The sequence below is a fragment of the Schistocerca piceifrons genome, chromosome 5 (assembly GCF_021461385.2).
Source record: "Schistocerca piceifrons isolate TAMUIC-IGC-003096 chromosome 5, iqSchPice1.1, whole genome shotgun sequence".
Taxonomy (NCBI): domain Eukaryota; kingdom Metazoa; phylum Arthropoda; class Insecta; order Orthoptera; family Acrididae; genus Schistocerca; species Schistocerca piceifrons.
Window position 1 is genome coordinate 76,674,344 of NC_060142.1, and position 24,510 is coordinate 76,698,853.

General features: G+C 43.7%; 1 protein-coding gene across 1 annotated transcript in view; it reads right to left on the reverse strand.

Moving 5' to 3' along the window:
• LOC124798746 (O-acyltransferase like protein-like) overlaps positions 1 to 24,510 on the reverse strand; it is a 188,073-nt gene that overhangs the window by 145,092 nt on the left and 18,471 nt on the right. Inside the window, exon 2 of the mRNA XM_047262274.1 lies at positions 23,636 to 23,745. Coding sequence (XP_047118230.1) covers positions 23,636 to 23,745 — 110 coding nt within the window. The remainder of the gene's footprint in view (positions 1 to 23,635; positions 23,746 to 24,510) is intronic.

A 24,510-nucleotide genomic window follows, 5' to 3' on the forward strand; every position in this document is an offset into this window, starting at 1 on the left:
ATTACCGGCGGGGTCAGGTATTTTCTCTGCCTCGTGATGGCTGGGTGTTGTGTGCTGTCCTTAGGTTAGTTAGGTTTAAGTAGTTCTAAGTTCTAGGGGACTGATGACCATAGATGTTAAGTCCCATAGTGCTCAGAGCCATTCGAACCATTTTTGAAGCTGTATAAAGCATACGTATTCATCAACAATGGTTTAAAATGGATAATTTTGTATCTCTATGAAATAACGTAAATTTCTATTAAAATAATAAGTTTATTTGGAAACGACTCAGGGCCTGTACAGTTTGTTGTTTATGTTTACATTATCCTTACACTGTGTTTACATTATGATTAGTAATTATTTTCAAAAGTAGTATCACCTGCTTGTGGTTCGACGTTTATTAATGGGGTGAAAGTGTACGTACCGTCTCCAACCGATGAAGTTCGTTCGAATGCGTATGAAAGGGAAGACGAGCCGGAAGGACTGATGCTGACAGGTAGTGGCACAAGAGATGATTCTGAAGAACTGTCAAGTCCCGTAACATAGCTTAAAATGTCAATTTTCGCCTTATTAATGAGGTGACGTGGTAGTTTTCTAATGGATGCTGCGATGCTTCTCACGAACAGCCCAACATCATCTTCCGGGTCCCGATTATCGTTGTTGGCCCCTTTGGTTGATTGAATCCCAGTGTGTTTTCCTCGATCTGCGGGCTGAGATGGAAGAGTTGGCAGCAAGTGCGTCACCAGAGGACAAGGAAGCAATGGCTTGTGGAGTGTCAGGCCCTGTTTCATTGGCATTTTTTCCGTCTTCATTAGATAGCAGTCCTTCAACACTTGTTGACTCCTTTAGCAGAACACTGCAAAAAGACGACCGCTCCCTTTCTACAGCTCTCAAAAAGCCTAGTCTGTTGAACAACGCTCATTTTGTTGTTGAACTTGGTGCTGCAGAACCTGTTTGCAGTTGTTCTTTTCGAACTGTGTTCCAGTAGTTATCTCTGATGTCTCTCCATCTCTTCTTAGACTGATTACCTAAAACGGAACGATATTTGTTTAGCTGTGTAATTAGGACAAGACATTTATGTTTCATGTATTAATAATAATTATGGTTTGTGTTACAGGTTTCTAGCTACAGGGGAGAGTTTTGTGTTCCTTGGATATGGTTTCCGGATACCACCAAGCTACCTGAGCATCATAGTTCGTGAAACAGTAGAAGCTATGTGCCAACACTTGGCACCTATCTTCCTGCCTCCTCCATCTCGAGAATCTTTCAGGAAAGGTGCGAAAGAATTCTACACTCTTTGGGGTTTCCCTAACTGCTGTGCTGCGATTGATGGGAAACATATAAGGATACGGTGTCCTGGAAAAAGTGGTTCCCTTTTCTGGAATTACAAAGGGTATTTCTCCATAGTACTTTCGGCATTGGTTGATGCGAACTGTAAATTCGTTGCGATAGACGTAGGTTCGTATGGGAAGGAAGGAGACAGTGGGATATTTAATAAGTCGGCAATGGGGAAAATGATCATGAAAGGAGACGTGTTTCCAGCAGATGAAGAGCTTCCATTAACTGACATGAAGATGCCATTTGTTATAGTAGGCGACGAGGCATTCCGCTTGCGAAAGTATATTCTCAAGCCTTACACTCGCTCGTCTGCCCAGCAAGATAAATCAAAAGCGACCTTCAACTATTAATTGTCACGAGCGCGCCGAGTTTCTGAAAACGCTTTTGGACTTTTGTGTCAGGTATTTCGAGTGATCTACACAAACCTGAATCTGCAACGTAACACATGTGATAAACTCGTTACAGCTTGTTGCTGTCTACACAATCTCACCAGGGACGCCTATTTAGAAAAAGGAGGACGACCTTTTTATGAACTTGACCATGACGTGAGTTTACCACAGAACATTATTCCCCTGCCCCGAACAGGGGGATTCTACCAAGCTGAAGGGTTTCAGGTACGAGATACATTTAAGAATTACTTCTGTGAACCCACAATTCAATGATTACAACCCGGAACAGAACTAAGGCTCAAATAAAGGAAATAAATTATTGTTACGACTATTGTAATCTTTTGGTGACAGAAAGAATGGAAGCATTGTTGTAGCCTTCATATTGTACAATTTGTCACAGTAGGAAAAAAATATAAATAAATGAATGTGTATATGCAAAACACCATCTTTTTTCATTGATTCTCCTATCTTCCTCCACAAGTTATCCTTTGCCATCACATTTCTGAAATCTGTATGCGTATTATCATACAGTATAGAGTATCTGCTGACATACTCCACTATCTGTTCGTCGTCATCGTGAAAACCTTTCTTCGACATAGCGCGTCGTTGATTTCTGCAGTCGTCACACACCTGGCAGTCGCGGCCCAACTGATGACTAGTGATGGGGAGCTCGTGAATGAGTCGTTCAAATGAACGCTTCACTCCAGTGAAGTGTGAACTAACCACTCAATTTCAATGAACTGGTACTTCAAACTCTTCACAGATAACATACTCCACACTTTTTTCTGGTTCACTCATTCTCTTCCCCTCTCCCTCATCCCATTACATCGGCGCTACGTCACTCATTCTCCCTTCACTTTCGCTCCCCCTCTACTGCCTGTCGACGAATCGCGCGGCGTTTGTGGGAAACGGTTTGCGTGGGGTTGTTGCGGTGAGGGGCAGCTGCTTCCTGCAGTGCTGACATCATTACCCGTGACTATTTGTGGAGTTCAGTTATACTTCGCGTCTACCGGTAGCCTACAGTTGGCAGCGCTTGCGAACCAATGAATATTACAGATACAAACGAAGAGGCTGGCTGTGTGAGCACGCACAGCCAACATGAAAATAAAAGGTTTGTTAATAACACTGAAAGAGAGATTTTACCTGAAATCGTACCAATGACTACAGGTGACAGTTTAAACTGTTTTGAATCTGGAGAGTTATTATTCTCAACAAAAATAAAATCTACAGGAAAACTTCTGAACAATTACTTAACTTAGATATATAGACTTTGTGACAGTGTAAACATACACATTCTATTTTGGATTAAATTTTAAAAGGAAAATAAAATTGGACTGCATTTCGTTGGTAGCCCTAGTTTTCAGTCCACGAATACAACAAATAATGTTTCACTTGGCAGATAAAGACTTTTTTGGGCGCTTCATGAGAAAATGTCGAGCAAGATTAAATGTAATACCTTCTTTATCTTTCCTTTGTCCCCTTCGACCATGCTCTTTAAGTTAGCTCAGACGCTGAAAGAGCGTAAAACGTTGCGTGCACGTAACTGCATAGTTCGGCCATCTGTTGGCAAAATTATGAAGTATTACGAAGCTTTATTGTACGAGCGAGGCGAAGCGAGCGTAGCCGCGGTTGAGCGGCGAACTGGGCAACTTCGCCAGGCTTCCGTACTTCGTGAATGAACTACTTCATTTGAACGCTTCACGGCAAAAAGTGAAATGAATGAAGTAGTTCACGGGAATGAACGAGTTCGACCCATCTCTACTGATGACTGCTTCTGCAGCGGCCGAGACGCGGCAGTCGCGATGACGTCACGACCGCTGACTGCCGAGCAGTTACGACGTATGTTCCGTTGCTTTGCCTAGGAGCAGTAGTCAATTGCCCGCAGTCACTGCCGGCCGCTACGGCCGGCAGTTGCAGCGAAATAGTACCTTTACGTGCTCGTTCCATTTCACGCCGCTTTGCAACGTTACACCTTGATGTTTAGTCTCTGTGACTGTGTCAAGTAGCACACAACTAATACACTGCTCTATCGTTACAGGATTGTTTCTCCTACTCAGCTGCATTAACTTACACTTTTCCTCATTCAGATGAAGCTGCCATTCATCACACCAGACAGAAGTTCCCCCAGGTCATCCCGCATCCTCCTACAGTCACTCAACGATAGTACTTTCCTCTATACTACAGCGTCATCAAAAAACAACTGCAGATTGCTGCTCATCCTGTCCATCAGATCGTTTCTGTACACAGAGAATAAAAGTGGTTCTATCACACTTCCCTGGGGCAGTCCTGATGATACTGTTATCTGTTCAAATGGCTCTGAGCACTATGGGACTTAACTTCTGAGGTCATCAGTCGCCTAGAACTTAGAGCTACTTAAACCTAACTAACCTAAGGACATCACACACATCCATGCCCGAGGCAGGATTCAAACCTGCGACCGTAACGGTCGCGCGGTTCCAGACTGAAGCGCCTAGAACCGCTCGGCCACCCCGGTCGACACTGTTATCTGTGATTAATGCTCGGCGTCCAGGACAATGTACCAGATTCCATTACTTAGGAGTCTTCTAGAAACTCACGTACTTGCGAAACTATTCCCTGTCCTCGTGCCTTCGATAACAAGAGGGCCATTCAATAAGTAATGCTACTCATTTTTTTTCTCAGCCAATTTCGATTGAAGAAATTGAGAATTTGTTGTGGGACATCGTGGAATAATCTGCATTCAGCCCCTATAGTTTCATGAAGTTCTGATAGGAGGCGGCTCTATACACAGCCTTGAAAATGGCGTCTGTAACGGAGGTGCATTCCAAGCATGGAGCTGACACTACTGTTCTTTTGACGGAAAACGAGAGCAGCGAAGGATTCATAGGCGCTTGCGAAATCTCTACAGAGACCTGGTAGTGAACAAAAGCACGATGAGTCGAAGGGCAAGGGTGTGTCATTATTTCAACAGGGTCGCGCAAATCAGTGCGATCTCCCTCGTGGCAGCCGGGCGCACACAACTTTGACTCCTGAATTGTTGGAACGTGCGGACTTAATCATTCGAGATGATCGACGGATTACAAACACCTCTTTCACAACTGGACGTCTCTCTTGGTGGTGCTGACACACTCGTCCACCGGTAGGGGTACTCAAAGATGAGCGCGAGCTGGGATCCTTGCCGCCTTGCTTGCACGCTACGAGGTGATCGTGACAAATTTTTGTCAAGCATCGTCACAAGCGATTACGTATGTGTTAATCATTCGAACTGGAAACAAAATGGCGATCTATGGACTGGCCCCACACCACCTCTCCTCCGAAGAAAAAGTTGAACACGCAACCCCGGCCGGTAAAGTCATGGTGAAGGTCTTCTGAGAAAAGGGATTATTCTGTTTGATGGGCTCCCTCATGGTGCAACGGTCAAACCTGAAGTGCACTGAGCTACCCTCAGGAAACTGAAGAAACGTCTTCAGCGAGTTCGTCGCCACAGAAATGCAAACCAACACAAGACCTCACACTTGACTGTGTCCTCGAGAGGAGCTCAGAAAACTTTATTGGACTCTTGTTTCTCATTCACCCTACAGCCAGGGTCGCGCGCCTTCCGACTACCATCTGTTTGGCCCAATGACAGATGCACTCTACTGCAAGCAGGACGTAGATAATATTATTGATGCAGCGAGAAAAATTGGAAATTTGTGGTAAAGGCGGTAGCGTTCTCGCTTCCCACGCCCGGGTTCCCGGGTTCGATTCCCGGCGGGGTCAGGGATTTTCTCTGCCTCGTGATGGCTGGGTGTTGTGTGCTGTCCTTAGGTTAGTTAGGTTTAAGTAGTTCTAAGTTCTAGGGGACTTATGACCACAGCAGTTGAGTCCCATAGTACTCAGAGCCATTTGAATCATTTTTTTTTGTGGTAAAGTCTTATGGGACGAAACTGCTGAGATCATCGGTCCCTAAGCTTAGACACTACTTAATCTAACTTACGCTAAGGACGACACACACACCCATGCCCGAGGGAGGGAGGACTCGAACCACCAACGGAGGGAGCCCCGCGGACCATGACAAGACGCCCCAGACCGCTCGACAATCCCGCACGACGATGAAACAAGACGTTGGGTCTCAAGTCGACTAGTAGAGTGGTACCATGCGGGCATACGAGCCCTCCCAGAGAGGTAGCGTAAGGCCGTAGCACTGAAAGGAGATTATGTTGAAAAATAGGGTTTGGTAATCAAAAGAGTGGGGAATAATATGGTGTATTGGAATCCTGAATAAAACCAGCCTGCTTTCAGAAAAAAAATTGTTGCATTATTCATTGAACGTCCATGTTTTTACTCATAATAAAGTGGTTGGACGACCGTAAGGAAATTCAAAAACACACTGCTGGCCATGAAAATTGCAATCCTTGGAACGATCCCAAATAAATCAAATACTAATTTTAAATTTCATATCCATACAACTACAAATAGAGGGTGGTCGGAAACAGTCTGAAAAGCGCGAAAGAGTGTTGCAGAGAGGGTTGTGCTGAAAAGTAACTGTTAAGAAAAAAGTCGGATGTATAGCGCTGTTTTCGAGCCAGTTACCATTGAAGTTAACCAATCAGGACGCTGCGCGCGCAAATTTAAGTGGGCCGCCAGAGACGGTGACGGTTAGGTTAGGTTAGTGTTGTTTAACGTCCCGTCGACAACGAGGTCATTAGAGACGGAGCGCTAGCTCGGGTTAGGGAAGGATGGGGAAGGAAATCGGCCGTGCCCTTTGAAAGGAACCATCCCAGCATTTGCCTGAAACGATTTAGGGAAATCACGGAAAACCTAAATCAGGATGGCTGGAGACGGGATCGAACCGTCGTCCTCCCGAATGCGAGTCCAGTGTGCTAACCACTGCGCCACCTCGCTCGGTGAGACGGTGACGCTAAACGTGCTCTCTGTTTGGTTTCTAAAACAGAACAAGAGAGCGACACAAAAAAATTGTACGTGGTTCGGTAGTAAGGATAGAACCTGAGCTAAAGACTCAGCAGTTTCGTGCGCTATCACTTGTGCTACGCGAACAACTGACGCTAGTAACTGTACCTGGCGGGCCACTAGAATTTGCGCACGAAACAACCTGATTAGTTAAATTCAGTTCTAATTAATTCTAAAACGTATCGAATTATTTTCATAACAATTATTTCTCAGTACGAACTACCCTGCGACACTCCCACGAGCTTTTCAGACTGTTTCCGACCACCCCGCACGACATACTCCAGATGTCTGCCACTTGCCTTGTCGCAAATTTTCTGTGCCATGGATGGAATTCATAATACCGCAAGCTGTATGCGGTGTGCTTTATTTATCATTTAATGTATTATACAGCGTGAAGCGGTTAAGACACGCGTATATCGAGCTGCGGTTATCCCTAAGTTATAGCGGACAATGTTGCGAATCTCCTGACGTACACAAATAAATTTTGACAAAATACGTCGATTTACGACACCGAATACTTTTAATGGAAACTGAAGAAGATGTGAGAATTTGAATCAAAAGTCTCAGAAACGACAAAGCTCCAGAGGAGGACAGAATGTCAGGAGAATTAATCAAAGACAGAGGTGCCAGTTTGCACTAAGAAAAAGATCACAACACCGAAAAATAATTGATGTAGAGTTATGATTGAAACCTGGTTGGTAGGAACTCAGAGAGCGCACACGATAAGGTTATGGTGGTGGATGGGGCCGTAAACAGTTACTGTGAGTTGCACAATCAAACACACAACTTTATTTTTCTAAGAACCACTCATTTACACATTGCATTAAAAGATCACAATTAAACAATACGGCTGAAGGCCTTGTTACAGAACTTGAGATGCTTTCTGGGCTGAAGGCCCAAAACCACACAGCAAACACAAGAACGGCTGAAGGCCTGGCTTAGAAATCAAAAGCAACTAAAAATAGAAGGTAAAATTCTTTTTTAAAAAAAGAAACATGCAATGGAAAACAATTAGCGGCTGAAGGCCTACACTACACGTCTGAAGGACAACCACGATTAAAACACACTAATAAAGAATTTTTCCAACCTGTAAATTTCTTATCAAACTTACAACAGAATGGCTGAAAACCTAATTAAAGAAATATTAACTCATTGCATGGCTGAAGGCCGCAAACAAATCTGAAACAACGGCTGAAGGCCTGAACAACAAGTCAGACAAACAATTTAAAATAAACCCTTTCCTTCTTATAAAAAGTTTTCCTTTAAAGAATACACACAGCTGAAAGCCTTGTTAAAAGGGGTTCACGTAAATGCTCAGCTGAAGGTCACACGTAACACATTGAACAACTAATGGCTTACCGCCTAGATTTCAAACAATTTCAGACAGAACCAATGTTAAGGGGAAAAAAATTCTTTTTTAAAATAAAATCAATCTTCAAATTTTTAATTTAACATGGCTGAAGGCCTTTATGTAAAATTTAAAAAAACTGAATTAACACTCGGCCGAAGGTCTCGCATTATACTTCAAGCTAAAATGAAAATCACAATCTAAAACAGAACAAGTGGTGCCCATAAGTGTTCCAAGAGTCGGCCTGAGAAGGTTGTTCAAACGTAAGGTTATGTGAGACAAAGAGCCAAGAGTTGAGGTTAAATAATCGGATGGCAGCCCAAACTAGGGACAACCCAAGGACCGACAAACAATTTAACCAATACCCTTCCGTCCGACCAATGGCACAACGATGGAATATATCGGTCGAGGACGAGGATACGAACTGCACTACGTCTTCAGAAATTAGCGTCTACAAACAGCCAAGTGAACAATAACCACTCTAAGCAAAATATTAACCAAACAACTTAAAAGGCTGTCGAACTACACGCCATGCCGGACAGCATCAACACGACGAGGAAAGGCACACTGCTGGAAAACTACGTTAACGACCAGGGCAGGTAACTGGGCCGTTAACGGCCACAAGGCAGAAAATACCACTGGTGCACTTCACTGGCAAGTAACAGTCAGTTTAATAATTAATCACAATATAGGAAGACGGCTGCAAGATTTCGCCGACCCCAACACATCATATGTTGCTGCTAGCCCGAACAGCCCAGGGAACCAACAATCTTCAAATGAACGAAGAGATGTCACAGCAGTTGAGGTTTCGTAACAGGTTAACTGATCACTCAACGTCAGCGTCCAGGTTCGATGGGCAACGAACTTTGTCGCTCTCGGAAGTAGCGCCTCACGATACGACAGCGCGTCCACGCAGCCAGTGGTCCCGGCCTGGCTCCACGTCACAGAGAGTTCCTCGCTGCTCCGTCCCAACTGACTGACCACCACACACACCTCCACCACCTGGAAATACTAGCGGTCACGCCAAAGATAGTACGACAGTACTAGTATCGATAAGCGCTGCTGCTGCCACTCGAGGAGGCATGCCAGCAACTTCCTGACGCCAGTAAGTAAGGAAGAAACAAGACGCCACTTGATGTGACAAAATGCCAAAGAACTAGCGGCATTAACGCAAGCCGCACACGGCTCAATGGTATTTCGGGAATGTACAGGGCTATTACAAATGATTGAGGCGATTTCATAAATTCACTGTAGCTCCATTCATTGACATATGGTCACGACACACTACAGATAAGTAGAAAAACTCATAAAGTTTTGTTCGGCTGAAGCCGCACTTCAGGTTTCTGCCGCCAGAGCGCTCGAGAGCGCAGTGAGACAAAATGGCGACAGGAGCCGAGAAAGCGTATGTCGTGCTTGAAATGCACTCACATCAGTCAGTCATAACAGTGCAACGACACTTCAGGACGAAGTTCAACAAAGATCCACCAACTGCTAACTCCATTCGGCGATGGTATGCGCAGTTTAAAGCTTCTGTAAGGGGAAATCAACGGGTCGGCCTGCAGTGAGCGAAGAAACGGTTGAACGCGTGCGGGCAAGTTTCACGTGTAGCCCGCGGAAAATTGGCTCATGCTAGAACTGGAGTCCGACATCGCCGACTTCATCTTTCAACAGGATGGTGCTCCACCGCACTTCCATCATGATGTTCGGCATTTCTTAAACTGGAGATTGGAAAACCGATGGATCGGTCGTGGTGGAGATCATGATCAGCAATTCATGTCATGGCCTCCACGCTCTCCCGACTTAACCCCATGCGATTTCTTTCTGTGGGGTTATGTGAAAGATTCAGTGTTTAAACCTCCTCTATCAAGAAACGTGCCAGAACTGTGAGCTCGCATCAACGATGCTTTCGAACTCATTGATGGGGACATGCTGTGCCGAGTGTGGAAGGAACTTGATTATCAGCTTGATGTCTGCCGAATCACTAAAGGGGCACATATCGAACATTTGTGAATGCCTAAAAAAACTTTTTGAGTTTTTGTATCTGTGTGCAAAGCATTGTGAAAATATCTCAAATAATAAAGTTATTGTAGAGCTGAGAAATCGCTTCAATCATTTGTAATAACCCTGTATTTGTAACATATTTAAGTGATGAACATAGCAGGGTAACAGGTTAAAGCAAGCACAGGATAAGCGGTTACAAATGTGAAATGCTGGTACATTAATAACCGGTGTACCCGCCACAATGTTGAATGTTAGCACGCAAGCGTGCATGCATTGTGTTGTACGGGCGCCCAGATGTCAGTTTGTGAGATGGAGTTACATGCCTGCTGCAATTGGTCGGTCAATACAGGGACGGTTAACGTTATTTTTGAATGTCGATGGAGTTGCCATACGACGATGTCCCATATGTGGTCCTTCGGAGACAGACCTGGTGATCGAGCAGCAATCATAACGACAGTCTGTAGAGCATGTTGGGTTACAACAGCGGTATGTGGGCGAGCGTTATCCTGTTGGAAAACACCCCATGAAATGCTGTTCGTCAATGGCAACACAACAGGTCGAATCACCAGAAATTTACAGTCAGGGTGCGTCGGATAACCACAAGAGTATTGCTGTTGCAGATGCAGTAAGATGCGCCAGAGCCATACACCGAACACAATGGTTTTCCCTCTCTGTAGTGCCACGTGACTATCTGGAGGCAGATCTGCTTGCGATCGTACATACCCGCGACCACCGCACCCAGCAATATGCCTACATTCCCGCCAAGACTTTCTGCACTATCGCAAAAGGAGCATCCAGCTTCACGTAGCACATTACACCACCTCGGTCACACTCAGTGAGGTGTTGATAAATAGTGTCTTTGTGACCTTAAAGGCGTTCTTTACTAACGTCAACTCACCACGCCCAATCTCAGAGGTAACCAACCTCACAACCGCTACAGCGTGTACCGAAAGTAAATCTGATTTGTATCCTCATAGTAGCGCTCATGTGACTGGCGCGAAATTTTAATAGACATCATCTTTCGGATGTAGGAACACACCTTTCGTTTATCCCGCACAACTCTGTCTTTGTGTTGGGAATTTTCCGTCAGTGTATAAGCTGATCCTGTCGATATGATAGAATCTGATATTGCCAGGGGAATGGAAATTGGTCAGAATATGCCCAACATACAGGAAGGGAAGCAAAATGGAATGTGATAATTACAAATGTTTCAGTTTGCAGATTGTAGCTTACAATGTACAGTCTACCATTATCCTCAGAAAATAGACAACAACATACAGGAATACCAAGATGGTTTCGGCCAAATCGATCGACAATAGATCACGTTTTCACTTTAAGACCTCAGTTGCACTAAAAGCACTGTGAATAAAGAAATAAACAGTTCGTTCGTCGATTTTCAGCGTGCAACCACAAGAAAAGTCCACACAACGAACTACGTCACTTCAGAACTCCTGAAAGCTAGTGATAATGGTGAAACTTGTATGAATGGACTAAGGGCAACAGTGCGTTTCCGAAGGCTCACATCAGAAACGTCGAAATTGAGACAGATTTCAGATAAGAGAATGCTTTCTCATGTGTTCTGTTCAATGTCACGTTAGAGGTAACAGTATTGGGCTGGAGAACATGCGGCTGCTAATTTCAGTTGTCTCGCATATCCAGATGATATAGTGCCGCGAAGTGAATCAAACTATGAGTTGAAATAGCTGTACCAGAAAATGCACAACTATACACAGAAGGTTGAGTGACTCAAGACAGAAGACAAAACGGAGTTCAAGCAATTAGGAAGATGATAAGGGCAGGAAGAATTTCTTCAGATAGATGGCATGAGGTTCAAGAGAGTTCCACCAGTTCAAATACTTGGGATCTTGGTTTACCAGAGACAACAATATATGAATGAATATTAGGGAAAGAATAGCGCTATGAATGAAACGCATGTGTTCCCTCAGGGAGACGCTCATCTCGGAATCAATATCAGTGAACACTAATCCTTGACTGGAGCAATCCGAGTCAAGAGGATCCGACGATCAGATTATCGAGTAAATCGTATATTCATTACCTGTACTACTAGCGCCATGTGTTTATCAGTTGCTTCAAAACTTTGTTGACTGTTAAGACTAGTACGTTGTTTATTGTTGCAGATTGTTACATCACTGTCAGCTTGTGGAAAGGTATCGGACGACTCAGGTGTTCCAATTAAGTAAGTAATACGGATTGCTAATAACATAATTATCTATTCTGATGACTTATTTAAGACTATGTTTTAAATAACATAAGTGTATATTCTAACATATTATTTCTGGTTACAATTGCCAGTTCGGAGAACACTGAGAAAATGTCTGCGACTAACCCTCGTTTTGCCGATTCATTTGAAGAAAGATGTTACCAAGGGATATTGATGCTTGGTGGATTTGCAACTGAAACTAAAGACGATTCAGACTGTGACCAGTACATACACAATACCAAAATAGTAACGACTTCCTGATTAGATGTGAAAATTTCTGATACAGAAACAGAACGAAGTAAATTGGATGAGTCGGATGTGGAGTTAAATAGTGAGAGAGGTTACTATGGTCAATGATAGAAGGAAACAAAGCAGTAATAAGTCGCACTTTCAAGGTTCTTACAAAATTACCAGGATTCTGAGGACTTCTGAAAATAATGCAGTCACCTTCTTCTGGGATATATTTTCAGTCTCTTCTGCGAAGGTATCCAAAATGTAATTGTGAGAACTAATGAAAAAATTTCTATAGCTAGAGAGAAATATGAGGATCAAGATAAAAGTGATACCCAGAATCTCGATGGAGTGGAGTTTTAAACTTGTCTTAGTCTCCTGTTATACTAGTACATAGTGGAGTGTTCAAACCCAGACATGAAGATGCCTTTGAATATTTGCCACTGGCCTGGACATATTTCATAGTGTTATATCAAACTTTCTTGTACTTGCTCTCATGTCCTCTGCTAGAGAAGAAAGAAAAAGTGTTGATCCAGCAGCAGCAATTTCAGGTATATTCGAAAAATTAATGCGCAGTTTTCGGAAAAAATTTTACACATGTACGTCGATGAAATTCTTATAGGCTTCAGAAGACATTGCAAACTCCGCAGATACATTCCGAGAAAGCGTAACAAATACGGGATTAAAATATCAATTACGACAGATGCCAGGAATAGCTATTGTTGCAATGCATACATATATTCGAGAAAACGATCTGATAGGGAAGGATTAAAAAGTGTACAGAAGTTAAAACAGCCAACACAATCGGTCCTGACACTAGCCCAGCCTATTTATGAGTCTAATCATAATATAATTGGAGATAAGTGGTTTTGTTCAAAGAAGCTTGCGACAGAACTGGAAAAGGAAAAACATGTTAGTACTCTTAGGAAGAATAATCCATCAGATTTTCTTGCTAAGTGAAGTCGACCAGAAGGGTCAGCAGGTTTTTGCTGTACAAATTATGTTGTCGTAAGTTCCTAAGAAGAGCAGGGCAGTGATAATGTTGCCATCCATGCACTTCGTTCACCAGTTGATCCTGATACAAATAAACCAGAAATAGCTTCGTTCTATAACCTGACAAAAGAAGGGGTGGATCCTTTAGATAAGAAAAGCGCGAACTACCGCACAAGTCACCGCAGTCGTAGGTGTTCAATGGCTATATTTTATGACATGTTGGATATGGCCCTAGTAGCTTTATTTACACTCTTTCAAAGCAGGGAAGATCACATGTGTGCTGGTGCAAGCTGACAAAGCACAGTGGTTGGCAAAGAGGTTGCAAGAAGATCGATAATAGGCGCTGAATCAAGCATGGCCATCAGGAGAGAGGCCAAAGGCAGACTTGCAAGCAACGCGCCGACAGCACCCTCTCGACTGCCAGTATTTACGAGGTGCATTCAAGTTCTAATGCCTCCGATTTTTTTTCTAATTAACTACTCACTCGAAATCGATGAAACTGGCGTTACTTCTCGACGTAATCGCCCTGCAGACGTACACATTTTTCACAACGCTGACGCCATCATTCCATGGCAGTGGCGAAGGCTTCTTTAGGAGTCTGTTTTGACCACTGGAAAATCGCTGAGGCAATAGCATCACGGCTGGTGAATGTGCGGCCACGGAGAGTGTCTTTCATTGTTGGAAAAAGCCAAAAGTCACTAGGAGCCAGGTCAGGTGAGTAGGGAGCATGAGGAATCACTTCAAAGTTGTTATCAAGAAGAAACTGTTGCGTAACGTTAGCTAGATGTGCGCGTGCATTGTCTTGGTGAAACAGCACACGTGCAGCCCTTCCCGGACGTTTTTGTTGCAGTGCAGGAAGGAATTTGTTCTTCAAAACATTTTCGCAGGATGCACCTGTTACCGTAGTGCCCTCTGGAACGCAATGGGTAAGGTTTACGCCCTCGCTGTCCCAGAACATGGACGCCATCATTTTTTCAGCACTGGCAGTTACCCGAAATTTTTTTGGTGGCGGTGAATCTGTGTGCTTCCATTGAGCTGACTGGCGCTTTGTTTCTGGATTGAAAAATGGCATCCACGTCTCATCCATTGTCACAACCGACAAAAAGAAAGTCCCATTCATGCTGTTGTTGCGCGTCAACATTGCTTGGCAACATGCCACACGGGCAGCCATGTGGTCGTCCGTCAGCATTCGTGGCACCCACCTGGATGACTCTTTTCGCATTTTCAGGTCGTCATGCAGGATTGTGTGCACAGAACCCACAGAAATGCCAACTCTGGAGGCGATCTGTTCAACAGTCATTCGGCGATCCCCAAAAACAATTCTCTCCACTTTCTCGATCATGTCGTCAGACCGGCTTGTGCGAGCCCGAGGTTGTTTCGGTTTGTTGTCACACGATGTTCTGCCTTCATTAAACTGTCACACCCACGAACGCACTTTCGACACATCCATAACTCCATCACCACATGTCTCCTTCAACTGTCGATGAATTTCGATTGGTTTCACACCACACAAATTCAGAAAACGAATGATTGCACGGTGTTCAAGTAAGGAAAACGTCGCCATTTTAAGTATTTAAAACAGTTCTCATTCTCGCTGCTGGCGGTAAAATTCCATCTGCCGTACGGTGCTGCCATCTATGCGACGTATTGACAATGAACGCGGCCTCATTTTAAAACAAAGCGCATGCTTCTATCTCTTTCCAGTCCGGAGAAAAAAAATCAGAGGCCTTAGAACTTGAATGCACCTCTTAGATCGCTGCTGCGGACCGGAGGGCCCAGTCAGTCAGTCAGGCTGCCACAGTCAAAGTGGCAGTCACAGTCAGCTCAGTTACTACTCTAGTTGGCGTCTGTCAGTTCACGTCACTGGCTGTAAGAGTGTAGTGTTCATACAGGGACTGGTACTTCACCAGCAGAGAGGCTAATGTGGACTATGACAGAAGAACGTGTACCACATCACATGGGCTAGCTTAAAGACATGTAGCTTCTTGTTCTTGTTAACAAAGAACCCTGTTAATACATGTGTGCAGTTGTGTTGTACAAAAAGGATTCTGGCCACCAAACAACTTCCTTTCTCTTGCTTCCCGTGGTACAAGGCTCCACAGTGGCAATGAGACGACACAAAAATATGGATGTTTAAAGAACGACTTTCATGAAAGTTTTATTAGGGAGACTTGTACTGCTACATCCTCAGTGGCGTTTTCGTCACACCAGAATTCCATTATCACTAAGAATCCTAATCAAAAATTTCCTTCGAGAGAACTGTCCACTGGAACCTCAGAATCACAGAACTGAGGACCAGCTACCTGCCGAAAAACCTGAAAGGAAAATGTGTTATATTTGCCCATTAAAAATAGACGAAAATTAGACAATATTGTAAAAATGTAAAAAATCTGATTGTAGTAAGTGTCTATAAACCATTTGAAAAATTATGTAGAATAGGGAAAAAAATTTCTCTTGTTATTGCCAACTCATACGCAAATTATGATATTTTATACAAAATGGTATTTTATTACTATTATTATTATCTAATTTACTTTTGAATATGAAGGGAAACATGTGAAAAGGCTCAATATACATGTTATCTATTTTAAATATTATGGAAATTTACCTTTTTCGTCTTTAACAATTTAATATATCTGTTCTAATAAAATGTAACCAACTTTTAAATAAAATTCTTTCAAATATATGAATTCCACGGCGAAGACGTCTGGAGACACACCCACACACTGATAGGATACCATTCCGACTGTTGCCTGCCATACCGGCCTAAGTGAAAAAATTAAAAAGGTGGGTCACAAGGACCCATTTGTCCCAAATATGTTCGAGCTCTTGACGACACCTGTTAAAGGTCAAGAGCAGAATCTATAACACAGTGTTATGCACCGCACTCTTGAACAGTTCAGAAACCTGGAGCGTAACTAAACGAGAAAAGGGAACACTAGTAATACACTACATAATGTTGTTGTTGTGGTCTTCAGTCCAGAGACTGGTTTGATGCAGCTCTCCATGCGACTCTATCCTGTGCAAGCTTCTTCATCTTCCAGTACTTACTGCAGCCTACATCTTTCTGAATCTGCTCAGTGTATTCATCTCTTGGTCTCCCTCTACGATTTTTACCCTCCACGCTGCCCTCCAATGCTAAATTTGTGATCCCCTGATGCCTCAGAACATGTCCTACCAATCGGTCTCTTCTTCTTGTCAAGTTGTGCTAGAAACTCCTCTTCTCCCCAATTCTACTCAATACGTCCTCATTAGTTATGTGATCTGCCCATCTAATCTTCAGCATTCTTCTGTAGCACCACATTTCGAAAGCTTCTATTCTCTTCTTGTCCAAAATATTTATCGTTCCTGTTTCACTTCCGTACGTGGCTACACTCCATACAAATACTTTTAGAAACGTCTTCCTGACACTTAAACCTATACCCGATGTTAACAAATTTTTCTTCTTCAGAAACGCTTTCCTTGCCATTGCCAGTCTACATTTTATATTCTCTCTACTTCAACCAGCATCAGTTATTTTGCTCCCAAAATAGCAAAACTCCTTTACTACTTTAAGTGTCTCATTTCCTAATCTAATTCCCTCAGCACTACATAATACACAACATAAAATGATGCACATGAAGGAGTTATCCGAGAAAGACGGAAATCTGTAGATGTGATGCCCATGTACAGACAAACACATGATTACAGTTTCAGGAAAATTGTATGATTTATTCATGAGGAAGAGCATCACAAACAGGGGTAGTCATTAAAGTGTTTGTCCATCTGTGGTCCCTATGCAAGTAGTTACTCGTCTTGGTAATGGTAAATAGAATTGTTGGATGTCCTAAGGCATATCGTGCCATTTTCTGTCCAATTAGTACGTTAGTCGTCGGTCCGAATGGCGGGCGACAGTTCGGTTAGAATCCCACCACTGCCCAGACACGTCTTTGCTGGTCATTGGGCTCAGTTCGAAGACAATCACTGAAGACAATTCTACTCCAGTCAATAAGATTCGAGGCCGACGACGTATCTAGAGACGCCCTGAACAGCGGTGGAATACCAACCTGACTGCGGTCAGCAATAGTCTGAAGTGGCATCTGCTTTCATAGCTTCAAATGGTTCAAGTGGCTCTGAGCACTATGGGACTTAACAGCTGAGGTCATCAGTCCCCTAGAACTTAGAACTACTTAAACCTAACTAACCTAAGGACATCACACACATCCATACCCGAGGCAGGATTCGAACCTGCAACCGTAGCGAAGCAGGACCACTTTGGTTGTCATCCGCAGGACCCTTACAGCACAGCGGTTACTCTACTATATTCAACGCCCTGCACGGAAAGTCACCCTGCGCTTACATGATAATGCCCACCCTCACCCAGCGAGAGTTTCTACTGATTGTCTTCGTGCACGTCAAACCCTACCTTGGCCAGCAAGATCGCTGGATCTCTTCCCAATTGAGAACGTTTGGAGCATTATGGGTAGGGTCCTCCAACCAGCTCCGGATTTTGACGACTAACGCACCACTTGGACAGAGTTTGGCAGGATATGCTTCAGGAGGTCATCCGAAAGCCCTCTCAATCAATGTCAAGTCTTTGTGGAAGCAGTTCGTGGTCTGCAGGGTCTGTAATGGCTGGGTATGTACGTACTTTGAAAGATCCTTATAAGAGGATTCAAACGACATGACATGTGTGGATCTTCATAACACAGTTACGGGTACAGGGGGGCAGACGTTCGTTGAACCTCATCTAAAGTGGGAGAGCGTTTTATGGGACTGTTATCTTGTTGCTATTCCATAAACTTCCACATATGTTATGTTCCTAATCGATAGCTGTTTCTAATGCCACAGGAAAAATATGTATTATTCGTATGTTAAAGAAAACAGTGTCCGTCTCGCAATTAGACAGCTGTAGGTGTTAAAAATTACTTGCATATGTCAGAAAATTCACAGTATTGTCGAGTATATAGCTATACAATACGCGATAAAAAGTACGAGGGGCGTTTGAAAAGTCCGAGAGATGGCACCACCGGCGTCTATCGAGGTCATGTTTAGTTAGTAGCATCTATTGAAAGAACGCAGACAAAGTTTCAGCCATATTGGTCTATTTCTTTGTGTTTGGCATTCACGTGAATCAAGGAAGTCGAGTGATTGTCAAAAAATGGACGAAAAAGAATTTCGTGTGGTGATTAAACATTACTTTATGAAAGGCAAAACGCCTCAGGAGACTAAAGAGAAGCTTGATAAACATTACGGTGACACTGCACCTTCGATTAGAACAGTTTAAGTGGTTTCAAAATTTTCGGAGTGGCCATATGGGCACAAGTGATGCTGAACGTTGTGGACATCCTGTGGAGGTAACTATTCCAGAAATCACTGATAAAATTCATGATATGGTGATGGATGACAGAAGAGTTGAGGTGCGTGAGATTGCTAATGCTTCAGGCATCTCCAATGAATAGGTACATAATAATTTGCGCAAACATTTGGACATGAGAAAGCTAACCGCAAAATGGGTTCCGCGATAGCTCACGCTTGACCAAAAACGGAATCGTGTGAAGTGTTGCAAGAATTGTTTGCAGCTGTTCAGGAAGAATCCGCAGGACTTAAAGCGTCGTTTCGTCACTGTGGATGAAACATGGATACATTACTATACTCCTGAGACCAAAGAACAGTCTAAACAATGGGTTACCAAGGGAGAATCCGCACCAAAATAGGCGAAGACCATTCCTTCGGCCGGAAAGGTTATGGCGACTGTCTTTTGGGATTCGCAAAGGATAATCCTCATCGACTGTCTGAAAAAGGGTAAAACCATTACAGGTGCATATTATTCATCGTTATTGGACCGTTTGAAAACCAAGCTGTAAGAAAAACGCTGGCGATTGTACCGCTAAAAAGTCCTTCTCCATCACGGCAATGCACCAGCACATACCTCAGCAGTTGTGGCCACAAAATTAATGGAAATAGGATTCCAACTTGTTTCACATCCCCCCTATTCTCCCTCGGGCTACTATTTGTTTTTCCAATTTGAAGAAATGGCTGGCGGGACAAAGATTTTATTCAAATGAGGTGATGATTGCAGCAACTAATAGCTATTTTGCAGACTTGGACAATTTTTGTTATTCGGAAGGGATCAACAAATTAGAACAGCGTTGGACGAAGTGTATAAGTCTAAAAGAAGACCATATCGAAAAATAAAAAAGGTTTACACCAAACACGTAAGTAGCTTTTATTTTTGCACGGACTTTTCAAACGCCCCTCGTATGTAATGCGGTATTGACCATTAAATGTCGCGAGGGCCGAATCCGCCAGATCAGAAGAAGGCGAGGAGTATTATGTTGTTAGTACAGAAGCAGCGACTCAGAAAGTGGACTAATTACTGGATGTCACCTGTGCAACAAATACATCATAGACATTTCTTCTCTTGTAAAGCTACCCAATTCGACTGTTGCTGACGTGACTGTGATGTGAAAACGCGAAACAACAGTCACACGTAAAGCCAGACCAGACAGGCCTCACGCACAGCTCACGCAGGGCACGGTGGGTGATGCGCACTGACCAGTTCTCGTTCAAAGCGATCGACGAGTTTATTCGTTTGTTTGGAAGGGGAGGCCGGTAAGTGCTTTCCACTTTTCGGCCGGCGAGCGATGACAGAATCCAGGCACGCACCCTGCAGTCTTTCTCAAACGACTTTACCGGAACTATTCGGCAAAAAAAATCATTTTTGCTTTACTTACAGTTTTGTATGTCAGGTTCGTGATGATGTGCCCATCGTTTAGTTAACGGTCATAGTTATTGTGATATTTAAGTCAAAGTACGACACTTCGCGAAATTCGGATAAGTGTGCAATGAAAAATAGAGGTTGCAATGATTTTGCCTTTGGTGCATATTACATAATAGGTTGTCGTGTATCAAATTTAACTAACATACTGAATTTTTCTTTAGATTTAAGTAGATGTATCTGTCTGTTACCAATGTCGAGAAAGCCGGCCGGAGTGGCCAAGTGGTTCTAGGCGCTACAGTCTGGAACCGCGCGACCGCTACGGTCGCAGGTTCGAATCCTGCCTCGGGCATGGATGTGTGTGATGTCCTTAGGTTAGTTAGGTTTAAGTAGTTCTAAGTTCTAGGGGACTGATGACCTCAGATGTTAAGTCCCATAGTGCTCCGAGCCATTTGAACCAATGTCGAGAAAATTGATCTGAGGTAGCACATTCATTTGCTATCGCGCCGCGTCAGCGATAAAGCTAGAGAAAAATATCCATAACGTTTCACACATTTCATACACGTTTTCAGGTATCGAAATGAGATTTCAGCATATGATAACACGAAAAGAGGAGAGTATTTTACCATATCGTTATAACATAAAACTTCATTGTCTACCGTCTTATTCCAATTACTAAAGACTTTTCTGGCGAAAGAATGTAATTTTTAAGAGCCATCGACAACTGGTGAAACGACGAAAGCTATGGATTTTGGAACAACATATGCGAAGACATTACTTTTTTTTTTTTGTACTGAAGATGCGCTTTTTCATAAACTACTGGCTTTACTTTTCCTCTGTTCCTCACTTAATCAACTTAATAAACCAATTTTTCAGAATTCTCTGGCAGCTGTTTCTGCAGAATATGTTAGTGAGGTGAGACACTGTAAACTCCGCTGTATTTTGGTAAAAGAAGTAAATATTTACATGGCAACCAGAGAAATGTGTAGGTTTTACTAAAAATTCGGCACCCGTGGCGCTTCTCTGAAAGTTACAAATGCTTATCAAACCAGGCGAAAATTAATCGCCGCATTTTCGGCAGAATTCTTTTTAGACACTATCGAAAGCAGAGGTGACAGTAGATCTTTTTGAACGGTCATCATGCAAGTGTGGTCATGGAGGAACCCCACTTTATATTTACAAAAAGTGTGAGCATAGGTTTCAGTTTAGATCGGCACTTTCCCCTACATGCCCTGAGCGACCTCCACCACTGCCGCTCTCCCCACGCTTGCCCAGCGACCCAGCGCCTAGCGGCCATGGCACTATACTGACGGACAGGAATGGTCGAGTATTGCGGGATGTGTCTGTGAAAAACCACCTGAAATCAGCGGAAGGAATCACTTGTGGGTCCCAAATTGCTACCAGCGGTCCAGCTAGCACAATGACTGTTCCTGTTTGGAGTTAAAAAAAGGAGGTACTATGGTCTGGAGGCTCCTCATAAGCTGCACATTTCTGTAATCAATGGACTGCCCTACCGTAGTTCCAATCTGGCATGAGTTAGAACCTCGGCTTCGCTCCAGACTTGAGCTGGTGTAAAGAGCGCTGCCACTGGACAGTAGATGACATGGAACGACTTATCTGGAGTGGTGAATCATACTGTAGGCTATCCTGTGACAAGTCGATGGAACGACTGGAGAATGCCCGGAACGTTACCTGCCGTTATGTATAGTGCCAGCAATAGTTTACTGTGTGGGGTCTTCATCGTTTTTAGGGTGTGGTACCCTTACTGCGCTTAAGAAAACGCTAAATACAGAGGAATATGAACATTTTTTACAGGACTGTGTACAACGTTCCGTAGGGGACCTGTTTGGTGACTATGATTATTTGTACCAACATGACAATGCATCCTGTCATAAAGCGGCATATGTGACGCTGTTGTTTGTGGACAATAAAATTCCTGCAGTGGACTGCCTACCAGAGTTCCAATCTCAACCCAATGGAACATCTCTGGCATGAGTTAGCAACTCGGCTTCGCGCCAGACTCCAGGGTACAACGTCACCATCTTCTTTGGTTTCGGCTCTTGAGGAAGAATGTGATGCCATTCCTCCACAGATGTTCAGACACCTTGTAAGTAAGCTGTTAAGGTTTTTATGTTGGTAACGCCACGTAGCGCTCTGTGTGAAAATCACTGACTGTGCTGTGTGCAGTCTGTGGCTGGTTGGACTCATTGTTGGAATATTCGCTATTGTTGGGGTAGTTGGATGTGAACAGCGCGTAGCGTTGCCCAGTTGGAGGCGAGCTGCCAGCAGTGGTGGATGTGGAGAGAGAGAGATGGCATTTTGAGAGATTACTATGTGAGCACGATCTGGACGTGTGTCCGCCAGAAAAAGGAAATTTGTAAAGATGGATGTCATGAATTGATATATGATGACTTTTGAACATTATTAAGGTAAATACATTGTTTGTTCTCTATCAAAATCTTTCATTTGCTAACTATGCCTATCAGTAGTTAGTGCCTTCAGTAGTTAGAATATTTTATTTAGCTGGCAGTATTGGCGCTCGCTGTATTGCAGTAGTTCGAGTAACGAAGATTTTTGTGAGGTAAGTGATTCATGAAAGGTATAGGTTATTGTTATTCAGGGCCATTCTTTTGTAGGGATTATTGAAAGTCAGATTGCGTTGCGCTAAAAATATTGTGTCAGTTTAGTGATGATCAGAACAAGTAAAGAGAGAAATGTCTGAGTACGTTCAGTTTTGCTCAGCTGTTTGAAAATAAAGTAATGTAAGAGGTTTACCAGCACAGTAATACATAATTTTCTAAGGGGACGTTTCAACCTCATTGAAAGTATTCTCAGCATAGCTCAAGCCATCATAAAGGCGAAGGTGGACACACCCCATATTGATACCTACTAATAGGTGTCCAGATACGTTTGATCAGCTATTGTGCACTGGTTCTGGATATATTTTGGACGTTTTAGCCTAGCAACAACCGGCATGTCGTTTAAATGGTGATCCGCTATATGTAGGCGGTTTAACGTCCCGTCGACAACGAGGTCATTAGAGACGGAGCGCATGCTCGGGTTACGGAAAGATTGGGAAGGAAATCGGCCGTGCCCTTTCAAAGGAACCATACCGGCATTTACCTGAAACGATTTAGGGAAATCACGGAAAACCTAAATCAGGATGGCTGGAGACGGGATTGAACCGTCGTCCTCCCGAATGCGAGTCCAGTGTGCTAACCACTGCGCCACCTCGCTCGGTTTACGGAAAGATTGGGAAGGAAATCGGCCGTGCCCTTTCAAAGGAACCATACCGGCATTTGCCTGAAACGATTTAGGGAAATCACGGAAAACCTAAATCAGGATGGCTGGAGACGGGATTGAACCGTCGTCCTCCCGAATGCGAGTCCAGTGTGCTAACCACTGCGCCACCTCGCTCGGTTTATGTAGGTGTATGTACGGAGCAGCTTTCCTGGCAGTGAAACGTTTCGATCACCAATGGAACATCTTCATGCGCGCTGTCTCACCTGGTGCCGGCCCTTCGCCTGGTGCGGCCGCCGTCTTCCCCCGTCGGCGTCGTATCTCCAGGGCGGCGCTGGCAGCCGCGGACACAGCCAGCACCACGCCCACGCAACTCCTGCAACACACCCATGCAAACACACCTCCTGAGGTCTTACACTCCATAAAAACATTTATGACATACGGCCGCACAGACCCAGTGCCCACCAGCATCGATGGATCAACAGAGTAACTAGACATCTGTATCACATATAACAGAAAATAAATCCGTGACTGTTCATGTTTTAGGATAACCTCAGATGGGATGTTCATACATAGCAGTAAAAGAAGCTGCACTGTAGACTGCAGAATACATATAAAATGCTAAAACAGGACTGAAAATTTCAATTGAATAACACTAAACACACTGAAGGAAAAAAATTGCAACACTAATAACAATTAATGTAGAATAAAGAAATTTCGGGAATGTATTTGTCTAGGTAACGGACGTAAGTGATTAACGTTGCAAGATCACAGGTTAACGTAAGTGAGAGATAAGCCATCGAAAATGTGAAATGCTGCTACATTAATAAGCGGTGTAACCGCCATAATGTTGAACGCAACCACCCAAAACTTCAGGCATGTGTTTACAGGTGCCAGATATCAGTTTGTGGGATGGAGTTCAATGCTTGTTGCATGACGCTGGAGTTGTCCGATGACGACCCATTTGTGCTCGATCGAGCGGGCTAAGGCAATATGTCGAAACTCTGTAAAGCATGTTGGTACATGAGCGAGCATTATCCTGTTGGAAAATACCAACCAGAAATGGCAGCACAACTGGTCGAATCACCAGACTGACGTACAAATTTGCAGTCAAGGTGCGTGGGATAACCACGAGAGGGCA